This window comes from Apiospora marii, assembly GCF_038362585.1.
Source record: "Apiospora marii strain CBS 49790 chromosome Unknown utg000013l_segment0_segment0, whole genome shotgun sequence".
Taxonomy (NCBI): domain Eukaryota; kingdom Fungi; phylum Ascomycota; class Sordariomycetes; order Amphisphaeriales; family Apiosporaceae; genus Apiospora; species Apiospora marii.
Genome location: NW_027117384.1, coordinates 568359 through 588142, shown reverse-complemented (window position 1 = coordinate 588142; position 19784 = coordinate 568359). Strand labels below are relative to the sequence as shown.

The 19784-nt window shown below is 58.7% G+C and overlaps 8 protein-coding genes across 8 annotated transcripts; 4 read left to right on the top strand and 4 right to left on the bottom strand.

The window, feature by feature from the left end:
• Window positions 1-35: 35 nt before the first annotated feature.
• PG985_015328 (cystathionine gamma-lyase) lies at window positions 36-1280 on the top strand (the record flags this gene model as incomplete). Its single annotated transcript, XM_066835094.1, has 1 exon — window positions 36-1280. The coding sequence occupies one exon, from the start codon at window positions 36-38 to the stop codon at window positions 1278-1280; it is 1245 nt and encodes a 414-aa protein (XP_066676297.1).
• Window positions 1281-2029: 749 nt separating this feature from the next.
• Window positions 2030-3764, top strand: PG985_015327 (uncharacterized protein; the record flags this gene model as incomplete). Its single annotated transcript, XM_066835093.1, has 2 exons — window positions 2030-2303; window positions 2389-3764. The coding sequence occupies 2 exons, from the start codon at window positions 2030-2032 to the stop codon at window positions 3762-3764; spliced, it is 1650 nt and encodes a 549-aa protein (XP_066676296.1).
• A 992-nt stretch (window positions 3765-4756) lies between these two features.
• On the top strand, window positions 4757-6807 carry PG985_015326 (uncharacterized protein; the record flags this gene model as incomplete). Its single annotated transcript, XM_066835092.1, has 2 exons — window positions 4757-6320; window positions 6401-6807. 2 exons carry the CDS (start codon window positions 4757-4759, stop codon window positions 6805-6807), a joined length of 1971 nt encoding a protein of 656 aa, XP_066676295.1.
• A 202-nt stretch (window positions 6808-7009) lies between these two features.
• On the bottom strand, window positions 7010-10387 carry PG985_015325 (glycoside hydrolase family 2 protein; the record flags this gene model as incomplete). The annotated part of the gene is made up of 4 exons (XM_066835091.1): window positions 7010-8931; window positions 8995-9046; window positions 9134-9706; window positions 9776-10387. 4 exons carry the CDS (start codon window positions 10385-10387, stop codon window positions 7010-7012), a joined length of 3159 nt encoding a protein of 1052 aa, XP_066676294.1.
• Window positions 10388-10738: 351 nt separating this feature from the next.
• On the bottom strand, window positions 10739-11881 carry PG985_015324 (uncharacterized protein; the record flags this gene model as incomplete). Its single annotated transcript, XM_066835090.1, has 2 exons — window positions 10739-11545; window positions 11846-11881. 2 exons carry the CDS (start codon window positions 11879-11881, stop codon window positions 10739-10741), a joined length of 843 nt encoding a protein of 280 aa, XP_066676293.1.
• Window positions 11882-11895: 14 nt separating this feature from the next.
• Window positions 11896-12562, top strand: PG985_015323 (uncharacterized protein; the record flags this gene model as incomplete). Its single annotated transcript, XM_066835089.1, has 2 exons — window positions 11896-11990; window positions 12256-12562. 2 exons carry the CDS (start codon window positions 11896-11898, stop codon window positions 12560-12562), a joined length of 402 nt encoding a protein of 133 aa, XP_066676292.1.
• Window positions 12563-13136: 574 nt separating this feature from the next.
• PG985_015322 (glutaredoxin) lies at window positions 13137-14029 on the bottom strand (the record flags this gene model as incomplete). The annotated part of the gene is made up of 2 exons (XM_066835088.1): window positions 13137-13465; window positions 13534-14029. The coding sequence occupies 2 exons, from the start codon at window positions 14027-14029 to the stop codon at window positions 13137-13139; spliced, it is 825 nt and encodes a 274-aa protein (XP_066676291.1).
• Window positions 14030-15691: 1662 nt separating this feature from the next.
• PG985_015321 (uncharacterized protein) lies at window positions 15692-19226 on the bottom strand (the record flags this gene model as incomplete). Its single annotated transcript, XM_066835087.1, has 3 exons — window positions 15692-16175; window positions 16220-16714; window positions 16774-19226. 3 exons carry the CDS (start codon window positions 19224-19226, stop codon window positions 15692-15694), a joined length of 3432 nt encoding a protein of 1143 aa, XP_066676290.1.
• Window positions 19227-19784: the final 558 nt, after the last annotated feature.

Sequence of the window (19784 nt, the reverse complement as noted above, 5' to 3'; positions counted from 1 at the left end):
CCGTCTCCTGCCCTGCCCTGTCCTGTCCTGCCATCATGACGGTCCCGATTGAGCAGCCGATCGCCACCCCACCCCGCGCGCCATCGCCAACCCTCGGCTTTGGCACCCTGGCCGTCCATGCCGGAGCGCCCCATGATCCCACCACCGGCGCCGTCATTGAGCCCATTTCGCTGTCCACCACCTTTGCTCAGCGCGAGGTCGGCCAGCCCGTCGGCATCTACGAGTACTCGAGAAGCTCCAACCCCAACCGCGACAACTTCCAGCAGGCCGTGGCCGCCCTCGAGCATGCCAAGCACGCCCTGGCCTTTGCAAGCGGCAGCGCCGCCACTGCCACCATCCTTCAGAGTCTGGCCTCGGGCTCCCATGTCATCAGCGTGAGCGACGTCTACGGAGGCACTCACCGCTACTTCACCCAGGTGGCCAAGGCACACGGTGTCAAGGTCACCTTCACCCCCCAGATCGAGGTGGACATTGCCGAGCACATCACCGACGACACCAAGCTCGTCTGGATCGAGTCCCCCAGCAACCCCACCCTGAGGCTCGTCGATGTCCGCGCCGTCGCTACCGCCGCCCATGCCCGGGGCGTGCTCGTCGTCGTGGACAACACCTTCCTCAGCCCCTATGTCCAGAACCCCCTGGACCACGGGGCCGACATTGTCGTGCACAGCGTCACCAAGTACATCAACGGCCACAGTGATGTCGTCATGGGCCTCGCCGCCGTGAACTCGGACGACCTCCAGAAGCGACTGGCCTTCCTGCAGAACGCCGGTGGCGCCGTCCCCTCGGCCTTTGACTGCTGGCTCGCACACCGCGGTGTCAAGACGCTGCACCTCCGTGTCCGCCAGTCCAGCACCAATGCCACCGCCGTGGCCAAGGCCTTGGAGGCGAGCCCCCACGTCATCGCCGTCAACTACCCGGGCCTCGACTCCCACCCCCATCGCCACATTGCCTTGAAGCAGCACCGCGACGGCATGGGCGGTGGCATGCTGTCCTTCCGCATCAAGGGCGGCCACGCCGCTGCCGAGCGTTTCTGCCGCCTTACCAAGATCTACACCTTGGCCGAGAGCCTGGGAGGAATCGAGAGTCTGGTGGAGCTGCCCAGCGCCATGACGCACGCCGGCATCCCCAAGGACCAGAGAGAGGCCGTGGGCGTCTTTGACGACCTGGTGCGAATCAGCAGCGGCATCGAGGAGTCGGACGACCTCGTAAGGGATGTCCAACAGGCGCTGGAGAAGGCGGTCCTCGGTTCGGACTCGGCGAACGGTGTCAACGGACACTAGAGGCTTGGATTGAACATGACTTGATCACGACACGTGGCGTTACGGGACTATAGAGCATACGGGGTGGCTAGCCTCCGACGGTTACCAAAATATGATTTAGGGTTAGACGAGAGATTTGTCTGTGTTTTTATTTTTGCTGCCCTTTCTTGGTTTGGGGCTGCCTGGCCGGATCTGGCGTGTTTTCTTTTTTGCGTGCATGTATTGGTTTCACAGATGCCTTTGGCCTGCAACCCCCATACTTTCGAACATAGAAAATAGAAGAGAGACCGTCGTGGTAGAGTCGCTCTGGCGGTGGGATTTGCATGCATGGATGCGGTGCCAGTACCACCTACACAGAGAGCTGGGTTCAAGGTATTGATGTATATACAGCTTACTCCTATACGTATCTACATACATGTAACTACCATTATACCATGCATACCATCTATAATGACTTTCTCTCTCTCTCTCTCTCTCTCTCTCTCTCTCTCTCTCTCTCTCTCTCTCTCTCCTCTAAATAATATAAAAACCTAGGTAGTCTTTGCCTGCACGTAGGCATGCATTCCAATAGACTTATACATGGCAAAAAGTGGCCTGCTGCACGCATGTGCAGTTGTGTCTATTTTAGTTTCGCCCCTCCTTCCCCCCAAACCCCCCTGCGCTACGCGGGTTGTAGGTTAATTCCCCGGCTCCCGCGTCTCGCCGTCTCCACTTGATTCCATGTTCCAACACCACCAACACCACCACCAAGCTACCGTACTCGTACTACTATGAACACCCTCCCTCCCGAGATCGTCCTCTCCATCCTCGAGTATTGCGTCATCAATCACTATGGTGACAAAAACTCCCTCCTGGGCCTCCGCACCGTCTGCCGGCTTTTCGACGACATTATAAAGCCATGTGTCCTCCGGACGCTGCAGCTGGAATTCACGCGCCTCGACAAAGCTGCCAGGCATGAGCGCCCGCTCGACGACGGCGCCCTCGGCCGCATCGGCCACCTGTGCCATGCGCTGTATCTCGACCTCATGCTGGTCAGGGACGACGGTGAGCAGCCATCTATCTGTCTAGCCTACCTAGCTGCACTGCTTTGCTACCCCACGCGCGCATCTGGTGCTGACAAGAGCCGTAGGCGAGGTCAATTACTTGAGCAAGATCTTCTCCACCGTCCCCTCGATGGAGGCCTTCGTCACGACCCTGCGAGACCGATACTGCTTGAACGAGGCTTCCTTTACCGAGGTCGACTACCGGGACAGCCTGGGCAAGCTGCTAGAATACACCCCAAATGTCTCGGCCGTCCGCCTGAACCTCCCGTTCCAACTCATCTCCAAGCACTGTCGAGCTGCTACCATGATCCTGGGCAACACATTTGAGGCCATTGCCCAACGGCCCGAGGAGTCGGCCAAAGTGAGAACGCTCGTCCTGGAAAACGTGACTGACACCACCATCGTGAAGCTGTGGAGGAACCCCCGCGACGTCAGGAACATCATTGACGCCTTCTCCGCCCTCGAGAACTTGCTCATCTCGGTGCGGCGACACGAGGAAGGGCAGGCGCAGGCCCTCAACTTCCGGCATCGCCTCTGGGAGATGATTGGCAAGGCACCGAACCTCGAGAGCCTCTGCTTGATCAGTTTGGACTGGGACGACGGCCCCTTTGAACCCCTCAAGACGACGACGCAGCGCGACTGCACCATTGACGACTGGCATTTCAGATCCATACCGACGATACGGAAGCCGCCCAAGTCGGTCCTGCCGCGACTCACCTACCTTGAGCTTCGTCGTGTCGAAGTGCCCGGCTGCGGGCTCCTTTCCATGTTCAGGTGCTTCAGAGACTCGCTCAAGGAGCTCTATCTGAACCAAGTGTATCTCAAAAAGGTGCACAGCGCCGGCGCCCTCGAAACCCCCAATGACGTGCTCTGGATTGGACTCCCCAATACGCGACCACCACAGCACCACAGGTGGATCGCAACCTGCCTCCGTCAGATGGAGCTGCGGTTACGTGTCTGCCGCGTTGCGTCTCTGGGCTATGACCAGTATGTCATAGGGGAAGAACCTCACCCCATGTTGGGCTATGACCTCGAGGATCCTTCGGGCCTCGGCCGAACCCTAGAGCAACGATTTGTGGAGGTTGTCTCCGGGATCCAGCAGCCCGATGGACCGGATGGCTCACCTGTCGCGTACTGGCCGGAAGAGGAAGAGCAGGCGTGGGCGTACGCCGACAGGGATAGACCACACGACCTGGAGCCCAGAGACTGGAGTGCCCCTCACTACTTCTCCACCCAGAAGAACCCGACTTCTGGGTGGCAGAAGACCATCGACTGCCAGTTCCCCAACTTCAACCAGTTCACGTTGGACGAGCTTCACTGGTTCGCCGACACGGCGTGCAAAGGGATGAACAAGATCAGCCGCGCTATGGATGATGAAGAAGGCCCGCAGGATCCCCAGGACGTCCCCGTTGCGAATTTCGAGCTCAACAATCACAACTTGCACGGCATGGATCTCGAGTAGATGCTGACGCACGCCCTTCCTTGCAGACAGGAGCTCCCTCGAGGTAGATAGAACTGCGCTCCCGTGATACCTGGTGCTACGGACCGAAGGTGCCTTCCCAACGCTTGCATCGATGTTCCAGTAGTAATGAACATCAACTAGCATGTCCAATGTTGGCTGTGATCATTGGCGGACAGGCCAACGCATGTTTCGTTTGTTTTCTGGTTTTCATTTACTCGTAAACCCTATGTTCGGCCTGTGTTCTTCTTGATTCCTATATATCTGATGTTAATTATATTTGGGTTATATATATGTAGATGTAATATATTCCATCGCTTCTTATTAGATCTTTCAATATCACCACCGTTGAGATACCAACGATTTGCGTCTATTGTCGCACAAGACTGTTCGGGATCGAATCGAGCTAAAAATCCTTGGAAGAAGGTTGCTGATGATGTGTGTGCCCAGCTGACAAGGTCCTAAAGAAGAATCATCCGAAGTAACGTGATGACTCTGGTGATTGGTCGCCTCTACAAAGTGGCTTTGGGCCACTGGCGCCAGAGCACACTCTTAACACTCTAACCGGGCGCGGCAGGGTGAGTTGAGGATGCACACTGCATACTGCACACCACCCTCCATAATCAAGAACCATTGGATCGTCGGGCACCAGAGTTGCATACGCTCGGGGCCTCTTGACAAGTGCCAAGTGGATTGCCCGCCCACCACTTGGATCCGACGAGGCCAGACTACTCCAGCGGGTTGCCGGCCGTCGCCGTCCAGAGCCTCACTTCTGCCCTCTCTCTACCCTTATTGGTGATACTGGCTTGTGCAACTCTACTCCTCACCGTTGGGCCCACGCGGAGAATGTGCCTTTTTCTTCTTTTCTCTACTTCTTCTTTTCCTCCCCGTCCGCCCAAGGCGATAGTCTACTCTTTTCAGATCTCCGAGAACTAACAACTAGGCCATCCGGCGACGTCTTGTACGACTCTGGACATGCTCGATGAGCGCTCGAGATGGTCCATCGCTCGCCAGCGGCTTCCCATCGACACATTAGGCCTCCCTGCGACAGCCATGTTCACGGCCATGCCAGCCATCATCGTCCACCGCGCGAACCGCCATCCAAGCCGCAGCGTGCGGCGCATCTGTCCGAGGTGGAGCTCGCTGACCTCGACAGGTTACGGCCCAATATCAGGATTGGCATCCCCCCTAGCGCGTCGTGCCTGTCCAAGGTCTCGGCCTTTTTGCGCCGGAAATATCGACATGGTGTGTACCCTATTGATGAAGATGCGAGTATTTGCTTCTACCACGGCGGCGATGCTCTGTGCGACGACAGGATACCACGCGCCATTGCTTCCCTGCATTACAGGGTAGCGCGAGGTGGCGGCGGTCGCAGTCTACGCCTGCTGTGGAGTGACCGGGTCGAGTTCCATGCTCACGAGGTGGAGGGCCTCGCGGACCGCATCGAAGCCGGCAGCACGATTCGGGATCTCCGAGCCGGCATCGCCGCCTGCCTGGGGGTAGACGACAGCTCCCGCGTCGTGGTGTCGGCGCGAGATGGTCTGCGGCCGGGCTTACTGCAGGGGAACAACTGGGAAGCCCGGCGGGTGGACGGCTGGCTCTGCCAAACCCTATTCATCGACCTCGTGGCCGAGAGGAACTATATTGTCGTCAAGGGGGTCAACGAGGAATACATCTTTCATCCGTTCAGCTGCGGTCGCCCGGTGGGACTCCGCACGCTCAGGACGTGGCTTCACGAGAGGATCTTGACCAACGTCGGCCATCCCAAATCGTCCTCGGAAGGGGGGCCGATTGAAGCGGAAGACATCAGCATGTCACTGCAAGGAAAGCCCTTGGGAAGGCACTCGCGCGTCAGCCTCGGGTCCACGGTCGAATTCCAGCTGGCCCGCACGGCTCAGGACCGGTTTGTGCAAGAGGAGGGCTGGCTGGTGGCCGAGTCGGAAACGTGCGTCGTCTGCAGTGACGAGAAGAGGGTGTCCGAGTTTCCGGGTCGCATCACCAAGGCCTGCGACCACCAGCCCGCCACCTGTCGAGACTGCGTCGGGCAGTGGATTGCCTCGAGCATGGGATCCGTCTCGTGGGACCGCCTCAAATGCCCCGAGTGCAGTGGTCTTCTGGCCTTTGAGGACGTGGGCGCCTTTGCCGACCCGGCTACGTTTGAGAGGTTTGCACCCCCCCGGCCCAGTCCCGCAAGAAGAAGATGGCCTAATGTGTGTGTTTTTGTGTGTGTGCGCGCGTGCAGGTACGATTCGCTAGCGACCAAAGCGGCGTTGGACAACATGGGCGACTTTCAATGGTGCCTGAACCCTCGCTGCGGAGCCGGGCAGCTCGACAGGGCCGACTGCCCCAAGGTCAAGTGCCACGCGTGTAAGGCGTCGTTGTGCAGGCGGCACAATGTACCCTGGCATCTGGGCGAGACCTGCGAGGCCTACGACAGGCGCACAAGAAGGCAGAGGAAGGGCGACAAGGCTTCCGAGAAGAAGGTCAAGGAGATGACCAAGTCGTGCCCGCGGTGCCGCAAGGACGTCTACAAGTATTCGGGCTGTGACCACATCACCTGTAAGTCTGGGCAGAGCCCTTTGCCAACCTGCCAACATGACCTGGCACTGATTACCTCCTCCCCCCTCTCGGCTGCGCAGGCGTCTGCGGGCATGAGTGGTGCTACGTATGCCTCGGCGAGTACTACCATGACCAGGACAGCTTCCTCCAGTGCCGCCACAAGCGGAGCTGCCGCTATTTCCAGAACCCTCCCAACTACGAGGGAGGCCGGGCCTTTATGCCCTTTATGCGGCCGGCCAACATGCGCCCACCACCGCCGCCGCCTCTCCTGCCAGGGGCCGTCAGACCTGCTGGCCCTTTCCTCCCCTGGGGATTCCCGCCGCGGCCGCCCATGCCACACCGACCCCTTGGGCGACCGCCTACCCCGACGCCTCCCCCTGACCAGGCAGACCGCATTCACGACAATCACGCGGGTGACGGCGAGGCAGGCTTTATGGGCGCGGCGGCAATGTTTACTCTGGATCAGTTCCTACAACGAGCACGGTAGAATGGTAGGCAGAACATGTTTTGTCGGGACAGCGCTAGGGGCAACGGGGCAGCAACTAAACGGCCTGGGCACTCGAGCGGTGGACCCGATAGTATACAGTGCTCTGGCCTCTACTACTTCTAGTTATTCTGTTCCTACTAGGTACATGCATTGCATTGCTTAATAACACAAGATGCACAATCGTTTCTCCGTGACCCCGGATCTACTCTAGCAGAAGGGCAAATTCAAAGTCCTTGGTCAGCAAAGCGTACTCGTCTCGGGTTCGAGGTCCACAGCTGCCCGAGCCCAGGCCGTGGTGAGCAGCGTCGAGCCGCAGCACCACATTGGCCGTCTTTTTCCTGTGCAGCTCGTACGGGTGCTTGGCAGCTTCGACGTCAGCCACACGGTAGTGCGAGGCATGGAAATCGAACAGCTTCCTCGTCGGCCTGCCGGCCTCTGGGCGGCTGCTGTCTGCGTCTGCGAACCGGGCCGTCATGACCTGTCCGTCGGCGTGGGCCAGCTTCAGCCAGCGAGTGTCGGTCCGGTTCGAGCCCTCCTGGGGGAACTCGTAGTCCGTCCACAGCTGCGACACGTCGGCCGAGTAGACCCCGAGGCGCTGGGAGAGCTTCTTGTCGCAATAGCTTTCGCCCGGGCCGCGGCCAAACCACGAAACACGGCCCCACTCGGCCGGCAGCTCCATGGCGAATCCGACGCGGGGCAGGGTACGAGGGAGGCAATCCCCCCGTGGCGTGCCCTTGGCGTGGATCCTGAGCGAGCCGGAGGCGTGGAATGTGTAGGTGATGTCCAGGTCGATCGACCACGAGAGCGTCGGCGGGCCGAAGGACTGGCGGACCTGGACGGCAAAGGTGGTTCCGTCCTCGTCGGGGCTCCCCCACGAGCAGCCCCGCGTTCTGGACTGGGCCAAGTCCAGCCTCTTTTCCTTCCAGTCCCAGCCGTCCTGCGGCGCGTCGTTGTCGGTGGGGGCCCGATACATGGTCAGGTCCGGGCTGCCGGCCAGGAACTCGACCCCGTTCTTCTTGATGGAGCGCAATTTGCCGTGGACGGGCGCAAAGGCCCACGCCGTGGTCGCCGACTCAATCGTCAGCAATGTGCGAGTCTCCCTGATGGCCAACTTGGCTGCAGGCGCCCCCTGGGCCACTGCTTCTGCTGCTGCTGCTGCTGCTGCGGACTTCGACGTCAGGGGAACTTCGGCAAAGGCCACTTCGAAGCCCGAGGGCAGGGCCAGGGTCTCGGAACGCTGGCGGAAGGAGAGCTGCAGAGTGCCCTCTCCTGCCAGGTCCGTGGGGGCAGGCACCGCCAGCTCGGCCGTCTGGCCTGGACGGGTGCCCGCGGGCATGTCCATCTGCCCGGCCAGGCCAGTCGGTCTCCCCTCGTCCAGGACCGAGTAGGCGCACTCGAGGTGGTCCAGCGTGACGAAATCGTAGCGGTTGACGACGACTACCCTTCCGGGCGAGTGGGAGACGACCTGGACCGGCTCGAGCGCCTTCTTGTACTCGGCCAGGCCCGGGCCGGGCGTGTGGTCCGAGAAGAGCAGGCCGTCCATGACGAAGTTGGAGTCGTTGGGGACGTCGCCAAAGTCGCCGCCGTATGCGTAGAAGTCGGCGCCCGAGTCGGCGTCGTGCTTCAGGAGGCCGTGGTTGGCCCACTCCCAGACGAAGCCGCCCTGCAGCTTGGGGTGCTTGTGGAAGGCGTCGAGGTAGTCGTGGATGTTGCCGGGGCCGTTGCCCATGGCGTGGACGTACTCGCAGAGGACCATGGGCTTCGTCTTGCTGGGGTCCTGGGCGAAGGCGACGATCTCCTCGATGGGCGGGTACATCCTGCTGTACATGTCGACCGTGTCGGCGTGGATGTCGGCCTCGTAGTGGATGGGGCGGCTGTCGTCCAAGGCCTTGATGCAGTCGTACATGGCCACCAAGTTGCGGCCAAAGAAGGCCTCGTTCCCCAGAGACCAGATGACGACGGACGGGTGCAGCTGGTCCCGACGCACCAGCTGCTGGGCGCGGTCGACATACGCCCTTTCCCAGTCGGGGTTGTCGCTTGTCCACTTGGCGGCGTCGAGCCTCGTGAGGAGCTGGCGCTCGCGGAACGGCAGGGCGCGCTCGGCAGGGCTCAGCTTGGCATCGCCTGGGCGGGCGGACGGGCAGCAGGGTTAGTTTCGGACCCAGGCAGGCAAGAGAGGGAGCTTACTGATGGTCTCAAATCCGTGGCACTCCAGGTCGGCCTCGTCCATGACCCAAAACTAGACGGGGGCCAGCCAGTCAGCATCAATGTTACAGGTGTCCATACACACATACGGTCGGTCCGTCGTCCAACCGATTCGACTCACCCCCAGTTCGTCGGCCAAGTCGTACAGCCGCGGGTCGCTAGGCTGGTGCGAGGTCCTGATGGCGTTGATGTTGTGGGCTTTCATCAACATCAGGTCCTGGCGGAGAAAGTCGAGGGGCACCGACCGGCCGAATCTGGGGTGGTGCTCGTGGCGATTGGCGCCCTTGAGCAGGATGCGCCTGCCGTTGACCTGGAGGAGGCCGTCCTTGATCTCGACCTGGCGGAAGCCGACGCGGTGGGAGACGTAGCTCGCGCCGTCCATGGACACGAGCAGGTGGTACAGCGTCGGCGTCTCGGCCGTCCACTTGAGGGGGTTGTGTATTGCCAGCGAGAAGTCGAGGGTACCGTCCGACTGCGTCGCTGCGCTCGAGGCGGCCAGGGTGCCCGACATGGCCGGATCCAGCAGGGCCACCTTGACCTCGCCCCTTCCGGCGACGCGGACCCGGACGTTGAGGCGGGCGTCGACGTACTGGCTGTCCAGCTGCGTCTGCACCCAGAGGTCCTCGATGCGGGATTCGCGCGGGAAGCCCAGCAGATGGACGTCTCGGTAGATGCCGCTCATGCGCCATTGATCCTGGAATCGGATCGGGGTTTTAGCCAGGCTTGGTTGGACAGGTTAGAAGGAAGCACCGTCTGGACTGACCTGATCCTCAATGTAGGTCCCGTCGCAGTACTGGTAGACGCGGACGGCCAGCGTGTTGGGGCCGGCGTCGACGACGTGGGCGGTGACGTCGAACTCGGCCGGGTTGCGGGAGCCCTGGTGGTAGCCGACCTCGTGGCCGTTGAGCCAGACGTGGAAGGCCGAGTCGACGCCCTCGAACCTCAGCCGGAGCTGGCCGCCGCGCAGGTGGCCGGGCACCTCAAAGGTGCGCACGTAGGACCCCGTCTCGTTGTCGCCGAGCGGCACGTGGGGCGGGTCGACGGGGATGGGGAAGTTGACATTGGTGTAGTGCGGCCCTTTGCCGTAGCCGCCCAGCTGCCACATGCTGGGCACGGCCACCCGGTCCCATGACCTCGTGTCAAACGACGGGTCCTCGAAGCCCTCGGGCGCCTCAAACGGGTTCGGCGACAGCTTGAACCTCCAGGCCCCCGAGAGGCAGTAGGCCTGCGCCTTGTCGACCTGGTACGTCAGGGCGTCCTCTGCCGACCGGTACGTGTGGAAGTGGGCGCGGGCCGGCAGGGTGTTTCTGTGCAGCACCTCGAGGTTGTTCCAGTCTGGCTGGGAGGCCGGGAAATGTCTCCCGGCGGCCGACATTGTGTATGTGTGTGCGTGTGCGTGTGCGTGTGCGTATGCGTGTGTATAGGTATATATGGCTGGTCATAAGGATTTGGAAGGAGCATGTGAATTATATGAACACTTCTACCACGAATACTCTACATACCGTTGCTGGTAGGTAGCCCCCTCCCCCGCCATGAGGAGGGCCAATTGTGTGTGGGGGAATGTGACTCGGGGCAAACCCGGCCTTCTTGCCGATGCGGACCGGGATCAGGGCTCTGGAGTTTTCCGCGAGATTCCCGCCCCTCCCACACAACCATCACAACAGCTGGCCATGGAACCGCATCGACCAAGTAGTATACATGTACTGATATTGGCCCGTCTCCCCCGTCATGGATTCGGCGGTGCCATGACCATGCCTCGTACCCGGTCCCTCAGGGACGCCTCCAGGTCCACGTCATTCGCGTCCTCGAGCCGGTGCCGGTACGCGTCCACCAGGGACATTCGTAAACCAGGCAGCATCCCGTCCCTGCCCGTCTCCCAATCCGTCAGCTCCTTCATGCCGGCCGCGATCAGCTGCGTTGCGTGGCTTGCTTGCCCTTGCCCTTGCCCGTGCCCGTGCCCGCCTTGGATGTGTGCCCACAAGAACCACGAGCCGTGCCGCAGGAGGCACTCTTCAAACACCGTGATCTTCTCCCACACCAGAGGGTCTTCGGCCTCGTACTTGCGCGCTCGCACGAACCCGAACCCGGCCGTGTCCACCGTGTAGAAGAGCGCCGCCAGCTCTTTCGTGCACAGCGACCCGATGTACTCGATCTGGGCCGTCCGGGTCTGGGTGCAAGCATCCGAGCCCGAGCCCGAGCCGCCGTCCTGGCTGCCGGCCGCCGCAATGTCGGCAATGTGATCGCAGTGGCACAGGGATGCCCTCATGAGCTCCAACAGCCGTCCTCGCTGCCGTGCCGTGAGCGGGCCCAGGAGCGGAGGGCTGCCCGTCTTCAAGAAGTCGCGTCGTAAGGCGTCGCCGATCCGCTCCTGTCGGAGGTCCAGCTCCAGAATGGCCTCGAACGTGTTGGCGGCAAGGATGCGACGCTCCGGGCCGCGAGTGCAAAGTATATCCCCCATGGGCGGCAAGCCGCGTGCTGCCACCTGGGCTTTGCAAATGGATGCTTCGTAAGTCTGCAGGGTCGAGCGGATAGTCTATGCGGCCAGGTCAGTTCCTTTCCTTTTCCTGGCTTCGAGAGAAAGATGGAAACGTGCCTTGGTCGTCCGCATGAACTGCATCACAGTTGCCATGCTCATGTGCTGCTCCACCATCCCCAGGATTATCTCGGGCGGCAGTAATTCCATTTTGGATCTCCCAGAAACCGTGGCCAAGTAAGACGATGCTGCAAGCAATACTTCCTGTCTCTAGAAAGGGTTCTAGAGTAGGTCTGGAGTCGGAGGAGACGATCGCGGTGGTTTTATTCGGGCGCCTGTAGGGCGAGCAGCGATGCGCACCTTGATGGCATCATGGTGAGCCATCAAGGTTGTCATTTTGTCATTACATCATGCAGTGCCCAACGTCTTTCCATGTCTCGCGTTGCGCGACTGGCGTAGCTGGTATGACCGGACCAGCGCCCGAGGCCCTCATTGATCGAGGTAAGTACGTAGTGGCCGCCGTGGCTGCCATGTTGAACAGAATGGATGCCTTCTCTTCGGCCGCGTCATCGCGCAAGACGTACCCCGGCCGGCGCAGGTGCAGGTGGGCATGTCGCGTTCCTGGTCATGAGTCACGATGCGTCGCCAGCTGACGCGACGCCTTGCTGCTCGTCTGGCCGGACACGCCGAGTACAGTCTGCCTCGTGGACACGGATGCGAATATAATTACCGGCCAAGAACAAGTCGTAGGCATTTTGTCCGAGGTCCAGTCCGCATCGCGCAATTACCACCCTCGCCCTCGCCCCTGCCCCTACCACGATGCCAGACCAAGATTGCCGTCCAACCCAGGCCCCAGCGCCTGATGCCACCTCCATCTTTTCAGACTCGTCCACTGTCTGTTCTCGCCAAGACCAAACTGCCACCTCGACCAAAGCGAACAGGTCTCTGGCGCAAAGACTCAGAAACGTTCTGTCCGACGTTGGCAAGCCCCCTACAGCAGCATATGATAGTGAACATGGCATCAAACCCAAAACACCAGGCACTGTTGATACCATGACCCGTCCACCCAGGATCTGACCAGATTCGGAATGGGCATGGGACAGGGATGGAGCCATGGGCCTCGCACCCTGAGAGTAAACCGGAGACAGGTCGGTCGATGGATGAATGGATGAATGGATGAATGGATGGATGGATGGATGGGCGATGTTGGTTACACTGACCAAAATTAGTTATCGGTTGGAATGCCAGATGATATAAATACAAGAGGGAACCCAAAAGTATGCCGTTCTAAAAAACTGTGATATCCTTTACAACCAACAATCATACACGACCTTTGGTATCATCTCCAGTGCCCACACACACACATACACACACATATATATATTCCTGTACGGGTCTGCCCCGCCATTTCATCATGGCAGCCGTTGCTCGGAGACTGTAGGGGTCCCGCCTCCCCAGCCCATATAGTTCAGAGGTGTAGAGCCACGCCATCTTCTTCTTCATCTTCTGCGGTTTCCCCGAGCACCCCGATGACCAACCGCAGAACGGCATGCACAGCACTGTAGCAAGGGTCTTGGACCGGGGGATTGTATGTGCTGTGGCATGCAGCAAGTTACTCGACACTAAAGACTAGGCTGGCCTGACCCAAGTCTCATCTATCGCCGCCTTTCGGGGCAGGTTTTGTGAACCTCTCTTTCATGGAGACTTTCTTGCTGCCCATGGATTTGATCTTGTCAATCAAAGTTTTCCTTGCATCGAGCTCGTTGATTTCGTCACTGCCCCCAATGCTCCTGCCATTAATCATGATGTTGGGGACCGTCGACCTTCCCGTCATCTCCCCCAGCTTGGCCTGTAGTTCTTTGCCCAGGGGGTGTTGATCCAGCTCCACCACGTAAGGGGCGGGGTCGATCGTGTATTTCTCGAGCAGCACACCCTTGGCCCGCTTCGAGTAGGGGCAGTACGACTTGGAGAAAATGATGACTATGGCAAGCCGAAAGTTAGTGGGTGGTGTGGTGGGGGGAGAGGGGAAGAAAGCGGCCGTCACGTACCTGGGGACCTTTTGAACATCTCGTTCAGCGTGGTCTCGACCTTGCTTTCGGGGTCCAACTCATCCTTGCTGTCAGCGGAGCCCTCCTTGTCTTTGAGCTTCCTGTTTTGGCCGCCGGCCGAGCTCCCCACGCCGACGACCTCACTAGGGGCATCGGGTTTGAGGGGCGCCTTGGCGTTGGCCTGGTCCTTGGCCCTCTGCTCGGCGGCGCGGAGGCGCTCGGCCATCTCTTTGGCCTGCTGGACGTCATCCTCGCCCACGGAGCCGTCGCCATCCTTGTCCTTGGCTTCGCTGACGGCCGTGGCGCCCTTGCCGTCCATGATGATCTGGGCGCCGCCGCTGCCTCGCTTGCGCTCCATGGCGTTCACCGTCTTGCCATAGAAGTCCTGGAAAGCGCTGCTCTCATCGGACCCGAATTTGGATGTGAAGAAGAGGGCGGTGACGATGACAGCCATGCCCACCATGACCAGGAAGCGTACCCTACGGGCTGAAGGCATGTTGGGCAACGCCGTCGGGGCTGCGTGGCGTGGTGGCGTCGGCGCGGTTCGATGCACAGAGAGCGACCACTGCGTCTCGGGGATCGCTGCAGGTCCTCGCGAGGTCAGAGGGGGGAGGGAGGCGCCGGATCGGTTGGCCGCGAATCTCGGAAGCGCAACGGGGGTTCGAGCAGGAGTCTGAGAGCCGGCTGGTATGCCGGTAGCTGCCACATGTGCCGGTGTGCGTCGACTTGGAGCAGGCAGGCCCTGGGGTAAATCGGATGCGCCGCGTTGCCGGCGGCAACCAAGCAAGATCGGGCTCCGGGCTCGTCGTCTGGGTGGTGTGCCAGGGTCGACAGACCAGACTACATGTAGGCAGTCGGTCGGGGTGGTGCAAGCTGACAGACAGGAGATGCGATTGATTAAATTCGAGCTCGATGGGGCTCGAATTGAAAAGGTGATGATGGCTGCAGGCCAGGAAGGTAGATAGATATGTTTTACAGACAGAAAGAAGAAAAGAGAGGGAGCGCGAGTAAATGGCTAAGGTTAGTCGAGTTGCATGTACGAGTACATCAAGGTGGAAGGTGTAGCAGATTGTGGCGGATGACGGACTGGGAGGAGTGCGAGGTAGGTACTCCGTACTTAGGCACCTGAAGTAGGCAACCTACGTGCATACCTAAGGTATGTACAGTGCTGGGGAGCGCTGACTGGAGCGCTGAACTGCTAATATCGCGCGGGTCGGCCTAACGCAAACCACCAAACTCCCAAACCAAACCAAAAGTACCTCCTAAATGCATACATCTATCCATCTTTACCCACTATAACAGGCGGGGGCACCTTAATAACCGTATAGTTCTCCTAATCCTTACTCATCCTTACTTACATCCTTGCTCACTTCCAATGCTAAGTAGGTAGCAAGTACACAAGTATAAGTAGGCAGGCATGTAGGTGATTTACTCACCACAAACGGTCACAACTCGAGTTAATCCCACTGATTGCCTCGACTTCCAACCTTACTGCTCTGTGGCTTACTCATGTAGCAGGCAGTGCAATCCTAGAGCCGCCATGACATACTTAAGTCTCTTCCCCAGCACGTGAAAAGGGGCATGCTTGTGTATGAGGGGACTTGCCCCCTCAGTATATATGCCGCGGGTATACTTTCCCGGACTTCCATGTAATCTCTAGATATATAAATTTATGTATCCAGCCAGTCGCTGATTGCATACTATGTAATACATGATTCTACTGATACAAAGACGCCGAACCGTCCTCTTACTCATATAAACCACTTCCTTCTATTGACTCCTTCGTTCCCTTTACCACAAACTCCAAAACCCTGGTTACTTGAAATATTTTTGGACCCGCGATATATACGCCACTTCCTTGTCCAAGTCGCCGCCGTTGCTTGTTATATAATATGCCATCTGTGCATAACACGAGGGGTAGACTCATAGGCGTGCCCTGAAGGACTCGCTTTGCAGATAAAAAAAAAAAAAAAAAAAAAAAAAAAAAAAAAAATCAATCCGTACATGCCAGGGAAATCATGGAAGAAACCCGAACGCCGACCGTGTGCAGGGGGTGGCGGGAATAGGGTAGGTAGGAGGGAGAGAAAGGGAGAGAGATATGCTGCAAACCAAAACAAAAAGAAAAATCACAAAGGCCCATTATACATGTGTGTATCCTTCACCGCGGCATCCCTAGCGAAGGCACCTCGACCTCGCACAGGTCAGGCACGCCTTCGTCTCGCCGGCGATCAATGAAGCTGTTACATTCCGCCACCACCAGGCTCCACTCTGCCAGAGCACGCCCCGAATACTTTGCCCCTCTCTCGAGATGGCTACTTGGTTTGGTGCCGTGTGTAATTGCTTCCGTGGTAGGCGTCGTGATGCGGTCTTGGTACAGCGACGACTGATTGCTGCTGATCCGTTCTATGCTTGGGCTTTGACTGCCCCGGCGATCCATGGTCGACGAGGATCGCGGGCTTGCTGACGTCTCCGACAGTTCGGCGTTCTTTGCTGCCTCGATCAACCCGCTTTGCACGCTACCCGACACCGCTCGGGTTGGTGCAGGCCGGCCCAAGGGAGGGTTTGGCAGCCCTGGCCCATATCTGGAAACCCCAGTTGAGATTGGGCCGGGAGGGGCAGGCGCGGCTGCGACAATATACGTTCTGCAGGAGGCATCAAGTTTGGCCCATTCCAAGAGAGAGTAAACTTGAAGACATATTTCAGGCTTTCATAGACAGGCGAGGATCCAATACTATCCGTATCCGAGGCCGGGGGAGTGACCGGATTGCTTGTTACCTTCGGAGGAGGCGCCGCTTTGCGGGCCACTGTGCCATCTCGCGTTGATACTTCGGCATCGTCAGGGTTGCTGTTCGACAAGTGAAGGACTCTGCCTAGCAAATTCCATTTCTTCTTGTAGGCTGCAGCATCCGGGTTTGGCGGGATCACAAACTCGGGCGGGGCCGGCGCTGTTGATGTGGACTCCAACGGGTTGAACGATGTGGAAAAGGAGTCAAACCCGACCATGAGCCCCGGTTGTGCCCCAGGGGCTTCCGTGCGGATGATCATGAACCGCTTGCCTGGGGCGGGTGTGGCTGGGGCGGTCGATGGTGCACAGTTGCTTTCTCGTTCAGCTGCGTCACGTAGCCAAAGATAATGGGACCAAACCGTCCCAAGGCGTGTGGCCGCGAGGTGGAACATCCGGCTAAGTGCGTTCGGTCAGTAACTTTGTCTCCCATGGATGCGTTCAGTGCGGAGACGTACATATCAGAGTCATCTGCGCTGCCGTCATTACGACAGATACGCCAGCAAAGAAGACGCATGTAGTATGCTCTCACCATTGGGCACCAATTATTAAACAGCTTGTTGAAGGTGTCTTCGGTCAGAAGCCAGCCCTGGCAGATGGCCTCCTTTCGAGCTTGCTCACTCGTAGCGACATCCCAGATGGAAAAGATTAGAGAAAGCACTCGGACTTCGGACATGGTGTGGTTTGAGTCAAGGATTTTTCGACACACCTCGAGCCAGAACGGCCAGTCTATGTAGTCGAGAGACAAGCGGCCCATGCCGACGAAGCCTCGGTACGCAACTAATGACTCCTCGAGGAAGTCACATAGCGTAAAGCATGCGTTGTGGTCGAACTGGCACGTCCTCTTGGCCGCGGCCTTCATAAGCGCCATGAAGGCTTCGGCAAAGGAGTGCCGAGCCCCTGGAAACGCCATGGAGCTCGTAGACAGGAAGTCTTTGAGAAGAGCAATAAGGCGATTTTCATTCATGCCTCTGTTGATGTTGTTGTTGAGGTTCATGGGTAACGCCATGGCGGATGCATCTGCTCCCTCGGACAGCGGCAGACCCATGGAAGCCTCTAGGCCCGCTTGCCGGTGGATCGTCGAATCCAAGGTGGCCAGAAGCTGCGCGTTGACTAATACAAACGCAGGCGCGCGTCCCTTCTCCGCCAGCGGAAGATTCGAGGGCATGAACTCCTCGGCGAGAATAAAATAGTATTTGCAAAAAAGAAAGAACAGATCGGTGTCGTGCCCTCTCCATCTCGACACCCATTGTCCATGCCAAGAAATCTTGGCCGTGGCCAGGGGCAGTTGCGCAGCTTGTCGCAACGACTGGACCATCGCCCTCACCGAGGACCAGCCTAGAGTTGATAGGTTTGGCGGGAAGAGGGCCACGATTTCATCGCTTTCTCCTTTACTACGTCGGGGCAGGCAGAACTCGTCGGCGACGCGCCGGAGCAGATCAGGAGTTAGAGCCCACAAACGGACGAGGACCTCCGCCACCCCAGGAGCAAAGAAGAACGCATATGCACAAGCCCTCCCTGCGAAGTTGACCAGGCTCAATGGTGCATGCCGCTGGGACAGTTTATCCACAACGATGCCCATCTGAGCTACGAGATTTGTAACAAACATCGTGCGTACGTTGTGCTCAGCCGACTCGGCGAGAAAGTCGGAATCCGCCGTCGAGCTTCGTGAATGGCCGCCAGACTCGTCGCCATGCGCGCGTCCCTTCCGCCCGACTGGCTCGCGAGGGGTTCGGTGCGCTAAGGGGCTGAACTGCGGTATACACTGACGCCATTCCGGACGCATCATCAAGATGGTTGTCACTTCGAGAACAATGGGCCTGTCTACACCCGCAACCGACTGTGTTGCTTTCCCGTCCAACAGGTCCAACAGACCGATCCACCACTTGTTCAAGATGGTTGCCCTGGGCTCCAGTTCCTCAAAATGCAACGTGTTGTTGGACGGATGCAAAGCATACTTACGCAGAAAGGGGAGGAGCGTGTTGCGTACTACACTAACTTTCATGTGCACGGATTTGGCCTGGAATTTGCCGTACTCGGCATCCAGCGCCTTGAAAGCCGACCACAGCGGATCTCGAGGTTGTTGCGTCGGTGGCCGCTGGAGCTCGTCAGGAACTGTAGTGTTGCTATTTTCCGATGCTGCATTCGAAGGGCGGGTGTTCGCTGCCGAGCTAGCTACCGACGAGGCCGTGCTATCACCGTCATTGACTGACATTCCCCTGACCAGCAGGCTCTGTGGGCGCTGCTTCATCTTGGATAGGTAGTTGCCCAATTTGCCCAGCGAGTCGGTGGACTTGTTGGCTTCTCGATCCATGCCCGATGTAGATCGCTTGCGAACGTATTTCGGAGAATTCGTGGCCGGCTCATTGCTGGGAGAGGGCTCACGACCCAGGGACTTATGAGATACGTAGTCCCTAGCCTCCTTCCTGGGTGACGGAGACGGGGAACGAGATGTGGAAATCCAACTGGTCGAGCGTTTCGCCAGCGAAGCAAACGATCCCGAAACCGACCTCGATTTGTCCACCGCTTTCTGGTCTGCATGATGGGGCTCCAGGGGGCTCTGGGGCGGCCTGGGTGCCTCTTTTTCTTGATCTTGCGGAAGGTCAAGGTCAGATGCCGACTTGGAACCCGGCATCCATGACTGGCGGCGGGTCAAGAGCGACTTGCCTCTTGCTCTGCCCATCCTATCTGGCTCGGAGGCAGGCAGGCTCGTGTGTTTCGCATCGGTGCTAGCCGTGCGGTCAGGAGCTGGGATGGAGAAGTTGGGGTCGAAGTCGAAATCGGGCAGGTCGAAGGAGGGAATGTCGAAGGCTGGGAGAGGCGACAGGTGCTTGGTCTTGGTGCTCGGCGATGGTTTTCGTGATGTCACATCAAGGTTTGAGTGAGACAGTCGTGATCGCTCAGGCACCATGTCTGAGAAGGAATGCGAGCGGCGGAACGAATGTGTCGACTCAACGGCTGGGGGAGCCGTCACAAAGACAGTAGGCCCACTCATATCATGACTGGATTTAATATGGGAGGGTGCAGATGGGTCTTAAAAGCTAACCTTGGACTTGACCCGAGATAGAAGGATGAGCTGATTTTGGGTACAGGCACACGTCTGCAAGCTATTGACAAGTAGGTTGTCAACGGCAATGTTAACCTTCCATTGACTGCCAGACGGGAAGGATGGAGGGGTTTTTTTTTCTCTCGAGATTTTGGTTGCAAGGAGTCGAGGAGCTTGCTTTCGACACCGGACCAAAATATTTAAGCGGCTTCTATCATCCCGGGCGCATTGAGCGGAAGAGATCACTGTTGTGATCTGGCTATGGATACTTTCCCTCGACCAACGAAAGAAGACAAAGAAACGCGAACGAGTGTAAGAGGCTCGAAAGCTCGGAACGACTTGTGGACAGGGCGAACAACAGAGGCGCGAGAGGCGCAGATGCTAGCACAAACTTAAGGGAAAAAAAGGTGGTGGTGTTTCAAG